Raw genomic sequence first — 18,248 nt, forward strand, 5'->3', positions numbered from 1 at the left:
TAAAGTAATCAAAATCAATTTTTTTTTTCTTTTTTTTTTCAAAGCCAGTTAAAGTGAGAATCTCATAAATACTTAAACATATAAATTGCAGAAAGCTTGCATTGACTTGTATCTTTGTACCACACAAACTGAGTGAAGAACATAAACCTAAATTTTCTAACAATGTCAGGTGTAAGATTTAAGTGTCTTTCTTTTTCGTTCTTTTTTTTTTTTTTTTTTTTAACTTCGAGTACACTGATATGACTGCTTTTATCAGCGAAGCTTCTCTCTCTCATACATGTACTAAGCAAAACTAAAATATGTCGAATTTAAGAGGGAGAAAGAAAGAAAAAATTGCAAAAGATTTGGAGAATATACATGATGACAACACTTTTGACATTGTTATTCAAGAAAATGTAATGATCCATTGTCCTCTCGATGCATCCAATTGCAATTGTCTGGGGCCTTGATCGGTTAATGGCCAATAGATTCTGCTTGATGGAGCATAGGTTCTGTTGGCCACTTTACCTTGCAATTATGTTTTTTTTTTTCCCCCTTAGAATTATGTTATTTAGAACTAAGTGTATAAATATACTATTCATTATGAGATTTATTACCATCACAAAAAAAAAAAAAAAGGAATATTTTTATGTTAGTTGATGTGAAATATCTTAATTTACATCAATAATATATTGAGTGTGTTAAGAAATAGACTTGCAGATAAATTTTTTCTTTCATTGATAGTTGGTTCCAAATTAACATTAAGCCAACAACCAAACTCAATCCTAAAGCAAGGAATCTAATCCCATGAAAGTAAGTAATAAGACAAGAAGATATAATATCAAACCTACACAAATACCATGATGTACCATGATGTTATGTCATTAACCATATCGCTAACCCAAGTCTCCAATCAGAATGCTTTCTTTTCAAAGAGGTTGTAGCAAGACTTTCAAGGATAGTAGTTTTGTCAACTTAGAGTAGTACTCTCTCTAACAAAGCAATTCCTCAAACCCTTCTACATTTTCAATCTCCAAAGACATGCCAATACTACACGACTTCTTTTATTATAACAGTTGATTACAGATTATAGGATGACTTCCCACAATGACCTCACCTAAATCTTCAAACTTGGTACATTCTCTACAATATATTTTTTCTTTTTCAAAAATATGGATTTGCAATCAAAAGGAAACACCAATCAGTCGACTGGTATCAAAGGGAAGGGGAAGTTGTGGATTCTAACATTCACAGGTTTGTCATCTCTTTAACAAAATTAAAAAAAAAAAATAGAGAAATTGTAGATATATTCACCATATCTCTCACATGTATGTTCTGCAGAAAAAGAAAAAGAAAAAGCAATCACCAAATTGATTAGTGTTACAATTAGGAAGGTTTATGGTAAATGTGTGGCTAAGATGAAACATGTTTGTTTGTTTGCTTGATGGTTTGGTCTTGCGGAGCTACACGCTTGAAGATTTATTTATCAGCTGTAACAGAGTGATGAGATCAGAATTCTATTAAAGAACTTGAAGGCTTAAACCTTGAAGTTCAGGTTCTGTCGCTCTTCACCACAAACAACAGCAAAGAACGAAACATAATAGAACAAAATAATACAAGTAAATCACAGCTATATTATTTAGGGAGCAGTTGGAAACTACATAAACAAGAACTCAATTTTAAGAATATCCCAAGATAAAATACACCTATTTTAGTGAACTAACTAAAGGGAAAATCGCATGGAAACAAAATCTTGACAAAACCAGATCATATGCAATACCCAACAGAGGGGTACAAGTAATTATCACTAAAATTTCAATTGCATCCGCTTTTACAAACCAATGAATTATACCTATATTAGGCATCGGTGTCTATCCCCACCTTTTGAAATTTTCCACCAAAACAATTTTACAGGCCTAGCAGATCTAACAAATGCAGGCTTGAGAAGGGAGTCAGCTCAAAAAACCATGCATAACCCAATAAAAGATTTAACAAACCATGTATAACCAATTCAACCAAATGTCAAAAGTTCAATACAAAAAACCCAGAGTCTTGGTTCAGTTGCTACCAGAAAGTTGAGTTCGTGAATTGATGATCATCGAATGCTGGAAAATCTTGCTGAAAGCACACAAACATACTATATATATATATATATATATATATATATATACACACACAAGAAATCAATCGCAGGAGATTGGAAAGATTACCGTAAGTGTGGGCTGATTGAAGTAGGAACGATGATGCGACAACGGACCGAATTGGGCTGTGATGGGGTTAGCTGCGATGGAAATCGACGGTGGTGCATGCATGACACGCGCCACACTGGAAAGGAGTTGTTCGGCCGATCAAGATGTAGCCAGAGTTGCTGGACCCTGAGTTGCCACGCATGGCGTCGACAGAAGATGAATCGCGGTGGTTTGAGAACCCCACGCGTTTCCTTTAAACTGCACATTTGCGCAACGCGCCGCTCCGATTGGCTCCCAATCCGGTCGACCGCAAGATAGGCGAGTAAGGCTTCTCCCGGTGGTGAGCGTGTCGAACGATGGTCACCGAAGAAGCTCGAAACGGCTACCCCCTTTATTTAGCCAAAACCTTGAAAAAAAAAAAACCAAACAAAGCCACTGGAGACGAAGGGCTGGCAAGCAGAGGGAGGAAAGGAAGAGGAAGAAGAAGCCAAAGCTCCCTTTTCCCTCAACTGGATTCGGACGAGTGAGTTTCTAGAGATAAAGGGTCTGGTTTCTAGAAGGAATTTTCTAGAGAGGGTCTGGGTTTGCTGCGTTTGCCTGCTATGGGTTCCCAAAGCACGTTAGTAACTTGACGCAGATTTAACGAAAGTAGACAGAAAACAAGAATTTCCGTTTAGTAGCCGTTTAATAGCCACTTATATAATAGTAATAGATATATATATATATATATATATATAGGTGCGTACTCTGTCATAAATGTCGTTGTCTATCCCCACGTACATAACTAAAGGCCGCAGTGGATGGATTCTCAAATTTGATGGACCATCTTCATGAGCACATGATATATTGCAACTCGATCGTGTACTAATTTCGTCTTTATTTTCCTTAGCCTTCTCCATGGCAAGCTAGAACTTACTATTAGTATTGCATATCTATATATGTATATATATATATATAGATATATATGCGCAAACTGGTAGCAGACATATGTGACATTATTTGTCATAGTACTTTTCTAGAGGACCATAATTATTAATCTGTCCGCCTATATATATATATATATATATCATATATAGTATGTATATGTACTATATATATAGTACATAGATGGGCGCTACTGCAAATTGCAACATATATATATATATATAATTTCGCATTTCGTTGGTTATTAATTAATAACTTGTCATCAATAATAGTTGATCAATGATACTATATATATTAACGTACGTACATGCAGTACTTCGAGTAAACATATAATATGAGCATGGTAATTCCAGAAAAGAAAAAAATACATAGACATTCATGTATATATCAGCAATATCACTACCACTCAAGATCAGCTCTCAAAGGACACCACATCAGAAAAGGCAGAAGACGTACCAAGCCAGAATGTTCAAAAATAACTTTCTGTTATACACGTGTACTTTTCTATTTGCAGTGATAAAATCTGTTACAAAGAAGATTCCACCTTATGTGTATAAATAGCAGTCTGTATCAAACATTTCGATATCAAGGAAAACAAATATTTTCAGACTCTGTCTCTCTGTTTTTAGTCTATTTCATTATGGTATCAAGAGCTGGTTAGGACTCATGTCCATATTTTCTTCTTTCTTTTCCTCGAGGTTTTTAGTCCAGAGCGCACAAAGCTCATGTCCATGGCTGAAACTCCCGAAACACCCATTCTCCCAAAATCAACTTCTACACCACCAATTTTCCCAAAATCAACTACGAATATCTCTCTTTCCTCATCCTATAATTTGATTACTGTCAAGTTAAATAATGGGAAGGCACAAATCATGCCTTACCTCAGAGGACAAAACCTATTCTGGCATATTGATGGGACCATTGTTCCCCCCCAACTGCTTGATGAAAGTTCTAAACCAACCTATGCCTTTCTAGCTTGGCAACAACAGGACCAAGTGATCATGAGTGTCCTCATTTCTTCTTTATCTGAACCTTTGATTGCACATGTGTTAAGGGCATCCTCTTCTCGTGAAATATGGGATATCCTCAAAGCATTATTTGCTGCAAATTCACAAGCTCGCACCATGCAAGTGCAGCTGCAACTTAATACCCTCAAGAAGGGTTTGGACTCCATTGCCGAATACTACAGGCGTGCTAAGCTTCTTCAAGATACACTGGCTATGGCTGGTAAAATCTTATCTCCTTCTGACTTCATTACTTCTCTCTTGGTTGGTTTGGGCACTGACTATGATTCCGTAGTCACGTCCATTACTACCCGTGTGGATCCCCTCACTCCAGCTCAAGTATATAGTCATCTTCTCACGCATGAGTCAAGAATACTTCATCAGAACAATGGTCTTACTGCCTCTCTTGATTTTTCTGCTAATGCTACTTAGAAACACACTGGGAATAATTTCTCACGAGGCCGTGGTTTCTATCATGGCAAGGGAAGTTTCAGAGGGCGTGGTGGTCGTGGCAGAAATGGTGGCCGTGGTTTTCCCCCCTTCTCACATGTCTCTGCACCTAATCGACCCACTTGTCAAATGTGTCATAAGCAAGGTCACACAGCTAGCACATGCTACCATAGGTTTGATTTTAGTTTTCAATCACCACCTCTACCCTCCCTCTCGGCTCATTTCACTTCAGGACCTCACTACACTCAAACAACTTCACACCCCACTTACACAAACTGGTATCCTGATTCCGCTACTACACACCATTTCACACATGATTTTTCTAACCTATCTCTTAATCCATCGGAGTACAAGGGTGATGAACAAGTCCGTATAGGTGATGGTAACTCTCTTCCAATACATCATGTTGGTAGCTCCACCATCCCTTCCACTCATGGCAATTTCTTTCTCTCAAAACTCTATCATGTTCCTTCCATTTCTAAAAATTTAATTTCAGTTAGAAAATTTTGTGAAGATAATTGTGTATATTTTGAATTTCACTCTTCCTTTTTCTATGTGAAGGATTCTCGAACCCAGAATGTTCTTCTTCAAGGCCCTACTAAAGATGGCATGTATGTGTTTCCACAAACATCATCATCTCTTCAAGCTCATGTTGGTGAACGTGTCTCCTCCTCTCAATGGCATATTCGGCTCAGTCATCCTTCTATGCAACTAATTCACAAAATAATTTCACAAGTGTCTCTTCCTATCAAGTCATCTTCCTCCTCAGGTTTATGCTCTTCGTGTTGTAAGGCCAAACTCCATCAACTACCATATGGTCGATCCTCCTATAGATCACCTGCTCCTCTTAATCTTCTGTTTTTAGATGTATGGGGTCCTGCACCGATGCTATCTCGTGGTAGTTTTAGATATTATCTTTCCTTTGTTGATGACTATAGTCGGTTTACCTAGATCTTTCCAATAAAATGTAAATTTGATGTAGTGACAATTTTTCTTTCTTTCAAGAGTTATGTAGAAACGTTCTTTAATACAAAAATTTGTGCATTACAATCTGATTGGGGTAAAGAATTCAGATCTCTTAATAATGTGTTACACTCTTTTGGCATCTCTCATCGCCTCTCTTGTCCCTATGCTTATTCTCAAAATGGGTCGGTAGAAAGAAAACATAGATATATTGTAGAAACGGGTCTTGCATTACTTGCTCACTCCTCTTTACCTCACTCTTACTGGTCTGATGTTTTTGTCACTGCTGTGTACCTAATTAACCGACTTCCTACTCCTACTTTAAATAACAAGTCTCCAATTGAAGTTCTATTCCATCAAAAACTAGATTATCTTTTTTTTAAAAACTTTGGTTGTCAATGTTGGCCTAACCTTAGGCCTTATAATAATCACAAGATGAACTTCAGGTCTCTTTCATGTGTTTTTCTTGGATATAGTTCTTCTCATCATGGCTATATGTGCTTTCATATTCCTACGACAAGAATGTACATTTCAAGAGATGTATTATTTGATGAAAATAATTTTCCATTCTCGGTTTCTCAATCAAACAAATTTGCAGCAAATGCTTCTCAGTCCAACTCATCTCACGTTCAGCTGCCACTTCTTTTTCCTTCTCAAAATAACGGGCCTTCCTCCTCTCATAATCAACATCTCACACGGCCTAGTTCATCACCCTTCTCCAATACCCCTTCATCTATAACTCCTAGCCCGCAAACCCAACTTCCGTTAGACTCACCCGAACCGTCTCTTCCATCAAGCTCACTCATTGACTCATCTAGGGCAATTTTACACTTATCCTCTCCAGACTACTCCCTTCCCATCGCGACTTCTCCTCCTGAAATCACTCCCAGCTCTAGTCATCCCATGAAAACAAGGGCCAAAGCCAACAAAACATATCCCAAAATAAGAATTGACGACACAATTTCATGGTCGTTACCACATGCCCATGCTACTTCCATTGTCATTCCAGAGGAACTCACCTCAGTTACACAAGCCTCTAAATTTCCCGAATGGAGGCATGCAATGCAGCTGGAATTTGACGCGCTTATGTCCACCAACACTTGGTCGCTGGTTCCTCCTGCCTCTAATCAGAATACAATTGGTTGTCGATAGATTTTTAAAACCAAATATTTGTCAAATGGTTCTGTTGAATGGAGGAAAGCGAGACTGGTTGCTAAGGGCTATAGTCAACTTGAAGGCCTGGACTACAATGAAACGTTTAATCCCGTGATCAAGCCCACATCCATCAGGTTAGTTCTCTCCATTGCAGTCTTTTCTGGTTGGCCGATTCACCAGTTAGATGTTCAGAATGATTTCTTGCATGGGACTCTTGATGAGCATGTTTTTATGACTCAACCTCCTGGGTTTATACACCCTCAATTTCCCCAATATGTTTGTAAACTCAACCGAGCTTTATATGGCCTTAAACAGGCTCTACGAGCCTAGTATGCAAGGCTCAATTCTCAGTTACTTGAGTTAGGATTTGTAGTTTCAAAATCAGACACCTCTTTATTCATTTATAGACATCAATTGGTGGTTGTGTATTTTCTAGTCTATGTAGACGATATCGTGCTTACTGGCTCCAGTCCGAGTGTTTTAACCCATCTCATTTCTGAGTTAAGCACTGATTTTCCTCTTAAAGATCTAGGCAATTTACATTATTTCTTGGGCCTTGAATGTCGACGTGATGCTACTGGACTTATGATTTCTCAAAGGAAGTATATTTTGGATTTACTTAAGAAGGTGAATATGTTGGACTGTAAGCCAGTTAGCAGCCCTATGTCTCCTTCCACTAAGTTGTCTGCGTTTGATTCCACATCTGTAGAAGATCCTACATTATATCGCAGTATAGTGGGCAGCTTACAGTACTTACTCTTCACTAGACCAGATCTTGCTTTCTCTGTCAACCGTGTTTGTCAGTTCATGCATGCCCCATGCTTATCTCATTGGCAGAGTGTTAAGAGGATTTTACGCTACTTAAAGCATACACTGCATTATGGTTTATTTCTTCAATTATCTTCTACTCCATTTCTAGCTGCATACACCAATGCGGACTGGGCAGGGTGCCTCGATGACAGGAAATCAACCGGTGGTTATTGTGTTTTTTATAGAAAAAATTTGGTCTCATGGAGCTCAAAGAAACAGTCTACTATAGCCAGATCAAGTACAAAAGCTGAATACAAGGCTCTTGCACATGCCACTTGTGAGTTGTTGTTGCTCCAATCTCTATTGTCTGAATTGGGAATTTTTTTAACAAAACACCTACTCTTTATTGTGATAATTTGGGGGGCTACTTACCTGTCCATGAATCCTGTGATGCATTCTCGTACAAAACATGTTGATATTGACTATCATTTTGTACGGGATCGAATTCAAGCAAAAGCACTTCAAGTTTCATTTCTTTCAAGTAAGGATCAGCTTGCGGATATTTTTACAAAGCCTTTATGTATCTCCAGATTTTCAACACTAAGATCGAGCCTCACTGTTCTTCCAGACATGCTTGGCTCGCAGGGGTGTATCAGCAATATCACTACCACTCAAGATCAACCCTCAAAGGACACCACATCAGAAAAGGCAGAAGACGTACCAAGCCAGAATGTTCAAGAATAACTTTCTGTTATACACGTGTACTTTTTCTATTTGTAGTGATAAAATCTGTTACAAAGAAGATTCCACCTTATGTGTATAAATAGCAGTCTGTATCAAACATTTTGATATCAAGGAAAACAAATATTTTCAGACTCTATCTCTCTGTTTTTAGTCTATTTCATTAGTATTTATGAAATTATATTATTAGCTGGTGCATGCATTACTTGGAGCGTGTATATAATACATACATATATATATATATGTATGTATGTATATACGTATCCTGCAATTTATATATGATCTTTATAATTTAACGGCTGATCAGCATTCATCCAAACAGAAATTCCGTATATTTTATGCATGATCTGCCTTCACATGCATGAATTAATACGTACGTACGTAGACCAATAGATATAATTTTCACCGAGAGAGTTTTATTAGACTCTTTATTTCATATATAGATTAATGTGACACCGAGCAAAGAGAAAAGTAACTAGTTTTATTTATATATAGTTCAGGAAAACTTAAACGTCATCGATCATATCAAACTTCAACGTCATGGCATGCGTTTATAGTTCAGGAAAACTTGAAGGATCGATGGCCATATACATATTATATATATATTTATATATATATATATATATATGTTTATGACATGATACAGAAGATCTAGATCATTATAATTAATTTAAGATCATTGACAGATGCATGCCAGATGTGGAATTAAGAGATTCGAAAGGTGTGCTTTAAAAATGTTATTATGAATGGTAATTTATTTAGTACGTAGGAATGAGAGCAACTTCTTTTCCTTATTTATATATATATAGAGTAATGATATCTATACAATACATTTTACAACATATTTCACAACACATGTTTAAAAGTGAGAATATTTTTGTAAAATGATGCTACTTTTATAAAATATTTTACTAAATTACCTTTTATTTTAAAACGTAATTGTATAATGTATTGTTAAAAATGACAGGTGTTAATTAATTATCATTTTTCATATAAATATATATATTTATATATTTCTCTTCGATCGATCAGTTGACTACCGAATATATATAACGAAGTTACGGCCTGCTAATTATACTTTATAAATTATTAATGATCGATCGTATAATATTAATTTGTGACCCCAACTACTGTAAACTGACCCATATATATCTACAAAATTAAAGGACAACCCTAAGCTTTCAACACAACTGTCAACCAGTACCAAAACAAATCAAGAAAAAAGAAATCAAACAAATATTGTTGGAGAATAAACGTTAGCTAGTTAGCTTACATCATGAGGAGTACTTAGAAGCAGTTAGATATATATATATATATATTATCACGAGATCATTAATCTGCATGATGATTCAACTATATATCAAATGCACGGACCTTTTCTTCTTAATTTAGTTTTGAATTCAACTATCTATTATATTAATATATAATTTTTATAATATTTATATATAGCAGTTGTAGAAAAATTAAAATATTAATATATTTTATATCAATTGATGTAGAAGATTTTTACATCAATAATGTACTGTTGCGTGTACGAATTAATGACTTACAAATTATATATTTTTTTATTATTATTATTTTAAATAATTAAAGCTTTCTAATGCAAAGATTAAGCCGTACAAATTACAAAATGTCATGTATTAATATGCTTTGGACAATAAAAACTTTTTCTAATGTACGTAGGCGTAAGCAAGTGCGTCACCATCTCCCTTTAGACTTTCTATCACCTGATGGTCAGTACGTACCTGCCTCAAGCAAAAATAAAATATATATAAGTCATGTTGAGCGAGCCAACACACGTGCCTTTTTTTTATTATGTTTTTTGGAAGGAAATATATGGTAACATGCAAGTTATTTATTTTTTAAATAATTAATTGAAATATATATATATAATAAATTAATAATACCTCGTGTTTAATTAATCGCAAGTGCAGAATATAAAACTGATGATGGTCCATCAAGCAACGGCCAGCTCGCGTTTCCTTTTTCAATAAAAATGATAAACTTATGGTTTTGGTCCAAACGAGCCACTGAGGGATCGGAGTACATGCATGCATGTTTACGGCTGTAATTAAGTGCAGTATTATATGATCACAATTTGCTTTAATTAGTGACTTTAATAAATAAATAACAAAAGGACAACGTAAACTTCAAACACGTCTCTTGCGCACACGAGTCCAGTACTTAGTACCATTATTTCCAAACTTTAGTGGCAAAATGCCAAATGCTTGTGTGGCTTTCCTTTTCCAAGTCGAAGAAAATGACTAGTTTTCAGTATTATAACGAGAACATCTACAATACAAACGAATTATATAAAAATAATTCTATAAACTGATTTATATTAAATCTAATTATATTAAAAGTAATTCTATAATTTGACGAAACACGACAATTTATGAGATTATCTTTATATGAATTTTTTATGACTAGAATATTTCCGTTATGATAAACACGAATTTTAAGCAAGTCACAAAGTGATTTCATAACATCTTATATGAGTTTGTTTTTATAAAATTTCTTTATAATTACAGTACTTTCTATCCTAAAACGACAAACGAAAAAAATTATTTACAGAGCATCTACTAATTTATTTATTGTCATTTTGTGCTTCACTCCAATTCATACAAGTTTTTATAAATTAAAATCCACGCACGTGGTATTTGGCAGCTTCTCCTTTTTTTATTGTCCAAAATTTCTTTTATGGTCGGTCGAAGTTATTTAAAAATTATGTTTTCCTTCTTCAAATTAGTAATCTTTTAATAATTTGATTATTAAACTATTAAAATTCTCATATTGGCATAAAATTAAAACAGAAGTCATTGAAAAAATATATGACATGATATGAAAAAAAGTATAGGAGAAATAGTAATTTGAGTGTTTTATCATCTAATTTGTACAATTACTTTTGCACATAAAAAAGAAAATCCAATCTCATTAGTTTTTTTTTCCCCTTTCTTCACCACATTCATAGACAGCAAGGTAAAATAAATAAATCTAAAGATTTTTCTCCATAGAGAAACAAAATACAAAAAAATTGCCTTATCCAAATAGATTTCCGTTGTATATATATATTTTGTGGACATATCAATGGGTTTAGAATGCTCAATTTCCAAAGCGGATTCAGGTCGATCGGCTTAAAACTTCATGCAGGCCATTATTCCTATATATGATTTTCTTTTCTTTTCTTACAATAAAATTATTGATATATATATATATATATATTTTAAAAAAACTATATCTTCAATAATATTACAAGTTTTATTACATAAAATTAATGAGGTTATAAGTTATCATCATTCAAAACTATATTTATTTTCAGTAATTTGACAGTGAATATTTACGGTGTCTTTAGTTTTTTCTTTATTATTAAAAAGGGAGAGTTGGGGGGGCATGATTGGATGCAAGGTGTGCCGCGTGTTTGACATGAAGTAAGGTCTCAAATCGGCAAACCGACCGTAGTCTATATACTGCTCAGCTCGTGTCCCATTCTGCTGGCGACTAAACTAGAATTGAAAGCCATTAACACAATGAGATTTCTATCTGGATAAGACCCATGGAGATAATCGAATATTGCCACTACTCCTGGCATTCACATGTATGTGCGCGCATCCAACATGTTAAACACAGAGCCAGGCAGCTTAATTATAAGGAACCCTCTTATGAATCCAACATCCATGAGCTGATCTCTGCCGCTCTAATATTGCCACCTGAGATCTTTGGAAAGAGGCATGCATGTAGATGATGAACACTCTGCTTATTCATGTATAATAAGAGCTTATTTACAAGAGAAACAAGCACAAAAATAATTTAAAGTTAGATTTTTTCCAATTTGATATATCAACAGTATAGAAACTACCGTTGACACAAACCAGCAAAATATAAGTATTCCTGCTTGTATCCTATTGACGTTATCTAGTTGACAGATCATTTGAAAAGGAATGCAAGCTTCGAGTAAGACAGTCTTAATTAAAAGTTGTCTCCTAAAATTATATAGAAAGATGCAAATACAGGTTTAGAGAGATTCGAATTCTACAAAATCAAGTCATTTTCTTAGGTTGAGTATCCATATATAGCCAGATTGCTGGAATTAGATGGATAACTTAAACGGGAAAGAATCGGAGAGAAAAGTCCGGCGGTGTAAAACTTTGCATTCTTTTTAAGGAGAGGCTTTTTATGCGGTGTACTACAGTTCTAGTCCCGGAGTGGGTCCCAGAAACCCACCCCATCGTCATTAATGACGCTTTGGCAGAGAGCATTAAAGTCAACCATGATCGTCTCCCTCGGCATATGTTCATCCAAGTTTATTTTAATACACTAGACTTGTCCACATGCTAACAATCTGCTGACCACCTCTTCTTTCGCCTATTCTGGCCCTTCCCTCGAACACGCACACCTATATATATGTTACCCACATTAATTTCCTTCCTTGCGAGGGATGCAGGGTCACGCCCTTTCGGAAAGCAAGTAAAGGGCAGTCTGCAGTCGCAACCTCCTGACGTGGTCCGCGAATCTTACTGTTGTTTGTTTCCCGGGAAAAAGTAGAAAAATGGACAAGGAAAAAGGTAGCGTGGTCATGAAGAAGGGGAAGGGCTCCATACGCTCTATGTTCATTCATGCGGACGGTGTAGACTTGTTGTTGATGGTTTTTGGGATCCTTGGATGCGTTGGCGATGGGTTCTCTACGCCGCTGGTGTTGTATATCAGTAGCCAGTTGATGAACAATATCGGCGGTGTGTCAATTTCGTTATCAGAGAGTTTTCAGCGTAACATCAATAAGGTATGCATCTGTCTCTCATACTTGCACATACGCACGCGTGCATACGCAACCCATTAAAAAAAAAAAAAAAAAGCTAATTGGGTTTGGTTTTGTTGGGTGACAGAATGCTGTGGCTCTGATGTACTTGGCTTGTGGGTCATTCGTAGCTTGTTTCCTAGGTGGGTTGCACTGTGGGAATGATTTTTTTGTATATCTAGCTAGGATGTTTCATGGATTTAACGGTGTTTATTAAATTCCTTGCTCACAACAAAAACCAGTGATTGTGAATTATTTTGTCTTCTTCTTGTTTTGCGTAGAGGGGTATTGTTGGACCAGAACAGGTGAAAGACAAGCCGCAAGAATGAGAGCTAAATATCTGAAGGCAGTGTTGCGCCAAGATGTGGGTTACTTTGATTTGCATGTGACAAGCACATCCGAGGTCATCACGAGTGTCTCCAATGATAGCCTCGTAATCCAAGATGCTATAAGCGAAAAGGTTCTTCATTAATTAAAGTTAACAACTTTTCAATAAAGGATCATTTAAAGCTCTTTAATTTTGTAAAATTCATTTTGAATCTCTGTTATAATTCTTGATTAAATGATATTCATTTCGAATATATAATCAGGTCCCAAATTTTTTGATGAATGCTTCTATGTTCATCGGAAGCTATATAGCAGCGTTCTTATTGCTATGGAGACTAGCCATTGTGGGGTTCCCATTTATTGTGCTTCTAGTAATTCCTGGTCTGATGTACGGAAGGACTCTAATGGGACTGGCGAGGAAGATCAGGGAAGAGTACAATCAAGCGGGCACAATAGCAGAGCAGGCAATATCTTCTATCAGAACAGTCTATGCGTTTGTTGGGGAAAGCAAGACAACGGCGGCGTTCTCTGCAGCTTTGCAAGGGTCGGTGAAGTTGGGGCTGAGTCAGGGCTTGGCTAAAGGCTTGGCCATCGGAAGCAACGGCGTTGTTTTTGCTATTTGGTCCTTCACGTCTTACTACGGTAGTAGACTTGTCATGTACCATGACGCCAAAGGTGGGACTGTTTTCGTTGTCGGTGCTGCCATTGCCGTTGGTGGATTGTAAGAATATTGTCCTTTAATTATTTGCTCAATCCAATTAATAACTTTATCGCAGTACTTGTTGCATTTAAAAAAAAATTCCAAGTGGGTAGCTTCTTTTGTGTATCCTTTTGGATTTCACCGAAGTTAATTTCACTTATTCCTTTGTTTTTCTTTGGTCTTGTTCAACAGAGCTCTAGGTGCTGGTTTATCCAACTTGAAATACATCTCTGAAGCAATGTCAGCTGGAGAACGTATAACGGAAGTGATAAAAAGAGTCCCCAAGATTGACTCCGACAACATGGAAGGCGAGATTTTAGAGAGTGTCTCAGCTGGAAGCGTGGAATTTAAACATGTTGAATTCGCATACCCATCAAGACCCGAGAGCATTATCTTTAAAGATTTCTGCTTAGAGATTCCAGCAGGAAAGACTCTGGCTTTGGTGGGCGGGAGTGGCTCGGGAAAATCCACCGTAATAGCACTGTTGCAGAGGTTTTATGACCCACTTGGAGGAGAGATACTTCTTGATGGGGTTGCCATTGATAAGTTGCAGCTCAGGTGGCTAAGGTCGCAGATGGGATTGGTGAGCCAAGAGCCTGCACTTTTTGCAACCACCATCAAGGAAAACATACTTTTCGGTAAGGAGGATGCAACAGAGGAAGAGGTTATCGAGGCTGCCAAAGCTGCCAACGCTCACAATTTCATTTCTCAGCTCCCTCACGGATATGATACTCAGGTAATTGGTGGTTCTGCTTGTCTCCTTTAACTCAAAATTACTTTTAACTATTTTTATATAAATCCGAATTTGTACTTTGTCCCGAACAGGCATATATTCGAATATAATCCAAGAAGCCTTGAAAATATAATAAAAATATTTATTACAGTAGGATTAATTGTACTATCAACAATCGTTGCTGTTAGCTATGCTAGATGTTGACCTCACAGGAATCATGGTTTAAAAACCGCAATGATTTTTCGTTTTTATTACTATTTTAAATCTTAGATTCATCTGTCTACATCCTAATATAGAAGGTCAACCATGATTAATTAGTTGTTTTTCAATCAAATAAGAACTAATTAAATATATTAAAAATTTTAGAATTAGGAGCAATTATATGTCGACCTGTTCTGATGTTACTACTTTAGTTAGTAATCTATCATGAAATTAAAACCCCCCATGAAAATGGATCAGGTTGGTGAGAGAGGTGTTCAAATGTCGGGAGGCCAGAAGCAGAGGATCGCCATTGCGCGAGCAATAATCAAGAAACCCAGAATCCTACTCCTAGACGAGGCCACAAGCGCATTAGACTCAGAATCCGAACGGGTTGTCCAGGAAGCCCTCGACAAGGCAGCCGTTGGCCGCACCACCATTGTCATTGCTCACCGTCTGTCCACCATTCGAAATGCAGACGTGATTGCTGTCGTCCAAATTGGCCAAGTCATGGAGACAGGGTCACACGACGACTTGAACCAAATCGAAGATGGCCTTTACACTTCCCTTATCCGTCTTCAACAGACCGAGAAACAAAGGGGTCCAGAAGATCTAGTCAATCATGTTAATTCATCTTACATATCAAATGTGGACATAAACAACACCAGCAGCCGCAGGCTCTCTATGGTGAGCAGGTCCAGTTCTGCCAACTCGGCAGCGCCAAGTCGAGCTTCACTTGCTGGAGATCAAGACCGTGTAGATGACAACAAATTGCCAGTACCATCGTTTCGGAGATTGCTAGGTTTGAATCTCCCGGAGTGGAAGCAGGCATGCTTAGGGTGTTTGGGTGCTATATTGTTTGGTGCGGTTCAACCTGTGTATGCATTCGCAATGGGGTCTATGATATCAGTATACTTTCTGACAAGCCACGATGAGATTAAGGACAAGACAAGAATCTACGCACTATGTTTTCTTGGATTGGCTGTGTTCTCGCTGCTAATTAATGTTATCCAGCATTATAATTTCGCCTACATGGGAGAGCACTTGACGAAGAGGATTAGGGAGAGGATGCTTTCCAAGATACTCACTTTTGAAGTTGGGTGGTTCGATGAGGATGAGAATTCTAGTGGCGCCATTTGCTCTAGACTCGCCAAGGATGCCAATGTGGTAAGTATATATACACTTTTCTTCTTTTCTGAAAACTTTATTCTTGCCCTGATTAGGTCAAAGCATGTTGCAATAAAGCATTAAACCAATTAGAAAGTCACCCTAATCAAAATGATGGATTGGCATTAGTTGAGGTTCATGGCATGAATACAAGCCATGTACTGTTCTTTCAAACTTAGGGTATGATTACAGCTCACACAACCCTTAATTAAATCACCAGGTAAAGACGAGGCAACCCACCCACACCCTAATGAAGCCAAGCCACCGTAGAGAAAAACATTATAAATAAAAAACTTGTGTATTATTTTATGTGATTAATCTACTTGGACCAATTTGGCAGGTGAGATCTTTAGTGGGTGACAGGATAGCCCTCATCGTACAAACCTTCTCGGCTGTAGTGGTCGCCTTCACCATGGGCTTGGTCATTGCATGGAGGCTTGCCATTGTCATGATAGCCGTCCAGCCCATCATCATAGTTTGCTACTACACTCGGCGGGTCCTACTCAAAAGCATGTCCAGCAAAGCCATCAAAGCCCAAGACGAAAGCAGTAAACTCGCTGCTGAGGCTGTTGCTAACCTTCGAACAGTCACTGCCTTCTCATCCCAAGATAGAATCCTAAAAATGCTTGAAAAGGCCCAAGAAGGTCCACGACTAGAGAGCATAAGACAGTCGTGGTACGCAGGTGTTGGGCTTGGCGCCTCTCAAAGCCTCACAACTTGCACTTGGGCTTTAGACTTTTGGTACGGTGGCAAACTCATATCCCAGGGTTACATCACGGCAAAAGCTTTGTTTGAGACTTTCATGATCTTGGTAAGCACGGGTCGTGTTATTGCTGATGCTGGAAGCATGACCTCCGACCTTGTAAAGGGCTCAGATGCCGTTGGGTCAGTCTTTGCCGTTTTAGATCGATACACAAGAATTGAGCCCACAGACCCTGAAGGTTACCATGCTGAGAAGATAACGGGCAAAGTGGAAATTCGTGATGTGGACTTTGCATACCCAGCTAGGCCTGACGTGATGATCTTCAAAGGCTTCTCGATCGTTATAGAAGCTGGGAAATCAACAGCGTTGGTGGGACAAAGTGGGTCTGGAAAATCAACTATCATAGGATTAATTGAGAGATTTTACGACCCACTCAAAGGTTCAGTGAAAATCGATGGTAGGGATATAAGGTCATTCCATCTTAGGTCCTTAAGGAAGCACATTGCACTTGTTAGCCAAGAGCCCACACTATTTGCCGGCACCATTAGAGAGAACATCGCATACGGAGCATCGGATAAAGTTGATGAAACAGAGATCATAGAGGCTGGTAAATTAGCCAATGCTCACAATTTCATTGCGGGCCTAAAGGATGGATATGACACTTGGTGTGGAGACAAAGGGGTGCAGCTCTCGGGGGGACAGAAGCAACGTATTGCAATAGCTCGAGCCATATTAAAAAACCCGTCTGTGCTATTGCTAGACGAGGCGACAAGTGCACTAGATAGTCAGTCGGAGAAAGTAGTGCAAGACGCGTTGGAGAGGGTGATGGTGGGGAGGACGAGCGTGGTGGTGGCACATAGATTGAGCACCATAAGAAACTGTAATATGATTGCAGTACTGGAAAAGGGGAGGGTGGTGGAAATGGGGACCCATTCATCTTTGTTAGAGAAGGGCCCAAATGGAGCTTACTACTCGCTAATCAATCTTCAAAGGACCCCGACCGATATTAGCCGCCCCTTCAACTGAAGTAGTACTTGCATGCAATCATGATCGAGGACCGGCTTCCTATTTAATTTAAACCTCCTTTTTTGGTCGGTGAATTAATTAAACACCCAACCCCATGATCATCATGTGTATGTATGCATGGCAGCCGGACATCATGTTGCATGCATCATGGCCAGCTTGATCAATATCTTTTTCTTTTTCTTTTTCTTTTTTGTACTACTCCATCTATCTTTCTATCGTTATGATCTGCAAACGTACGTAACACACGAGGAGATCAAAAAAGGTTTGCTTCAGAATGCAACATATATATATAAATATATATATTCTCTTTTCCATGCAAAATATAAACTTTGTATCTATATATTATATATATATATATATATATATATATATGTATGTACAGATCGACGGCAAGGAGTAAAAGGTGTGCTTTAGAATGCAAGACTCTTTTATGTTTTTTATTTTCTT

The 18,248-nt window shown here is 37.5% G+C and overlaps 1 protein-coding gene across 1 annotated transcript; it reads left to right on the forward strand.

Annotated features, from left to right (window-relative positions):
• The first annotated feature begins 12,566 nt into the window (after positions 1-12,566).
• LOC121250980 (ABC transporter B family member 15-like) lies at positions 12,567-18,097 on the forward strand. The gene is made up of 7 exons (XM_041150247.1): positions 12,567-12,932; positions 13,036-13,090; positions 13,229-13,407; positions 13,538-13,995; positions 14,167-14,710; positions 15,167-16,072; positions 16,413-18,097. Exons 1-7 carry the CDS (start codon positions 12,702-12,704, stop codon positions 17,799-17,801), a joined length of 3,762 nt encoding a protein of 1,253 aa, XP_041006181.1. The 5' UTR covers positions 12,567-12,701; the 3' UTR covers positions 17,802-18,097.
• The last annotated feature ends 151 nt before the right edge of the window (positions 18,098-18,248 follow it).

The sequence above is a fragment of the Juglans microcarpa x Juglans regia genome, chromosome 2D (assembly GCF_004785595.1).
Source record: "Juglans microcarpa x Juglans regia isolate MS1-56 chromosome 2D, Jm3101_v1.0, whole genome shotgun sequence".
Lineage (NCBI taxonomy): Eukaryota > Viridiplantae > Streptophyta > Magnoliopsida > Fagales > Juglandaceae > Juglans > Juglans microcarpa x Juglans regia.

What these genes read in the sequence shown, in the direction of transcription:
- LOC121250980 (XM_041150247.1), top strand. Translation starts at nt 12,702, where the DNA reads ATGGACAAGGAAAAAGGTAGCGTGGTCATGAAGAAGGGGAAGGGCTCC. An exon ending in TTCAGCGTAACATCAATAAG is followed by an intron (nt 12,933 to 13,035) that starts GTATGCATCTGT and finishes GTTGGGTGACAG; the next exon opens with AATGCTGTGGCTCTGATGTA. An exon ending in TCGCCAAGGATGCCAATGTG is followed by an intron (nt 16,073 to 16,412) that starts GTAAGTATATAT and finishes CCAATTTGGCAG; the next exon opens with GTGAGATCTTTAGTGGGTGA.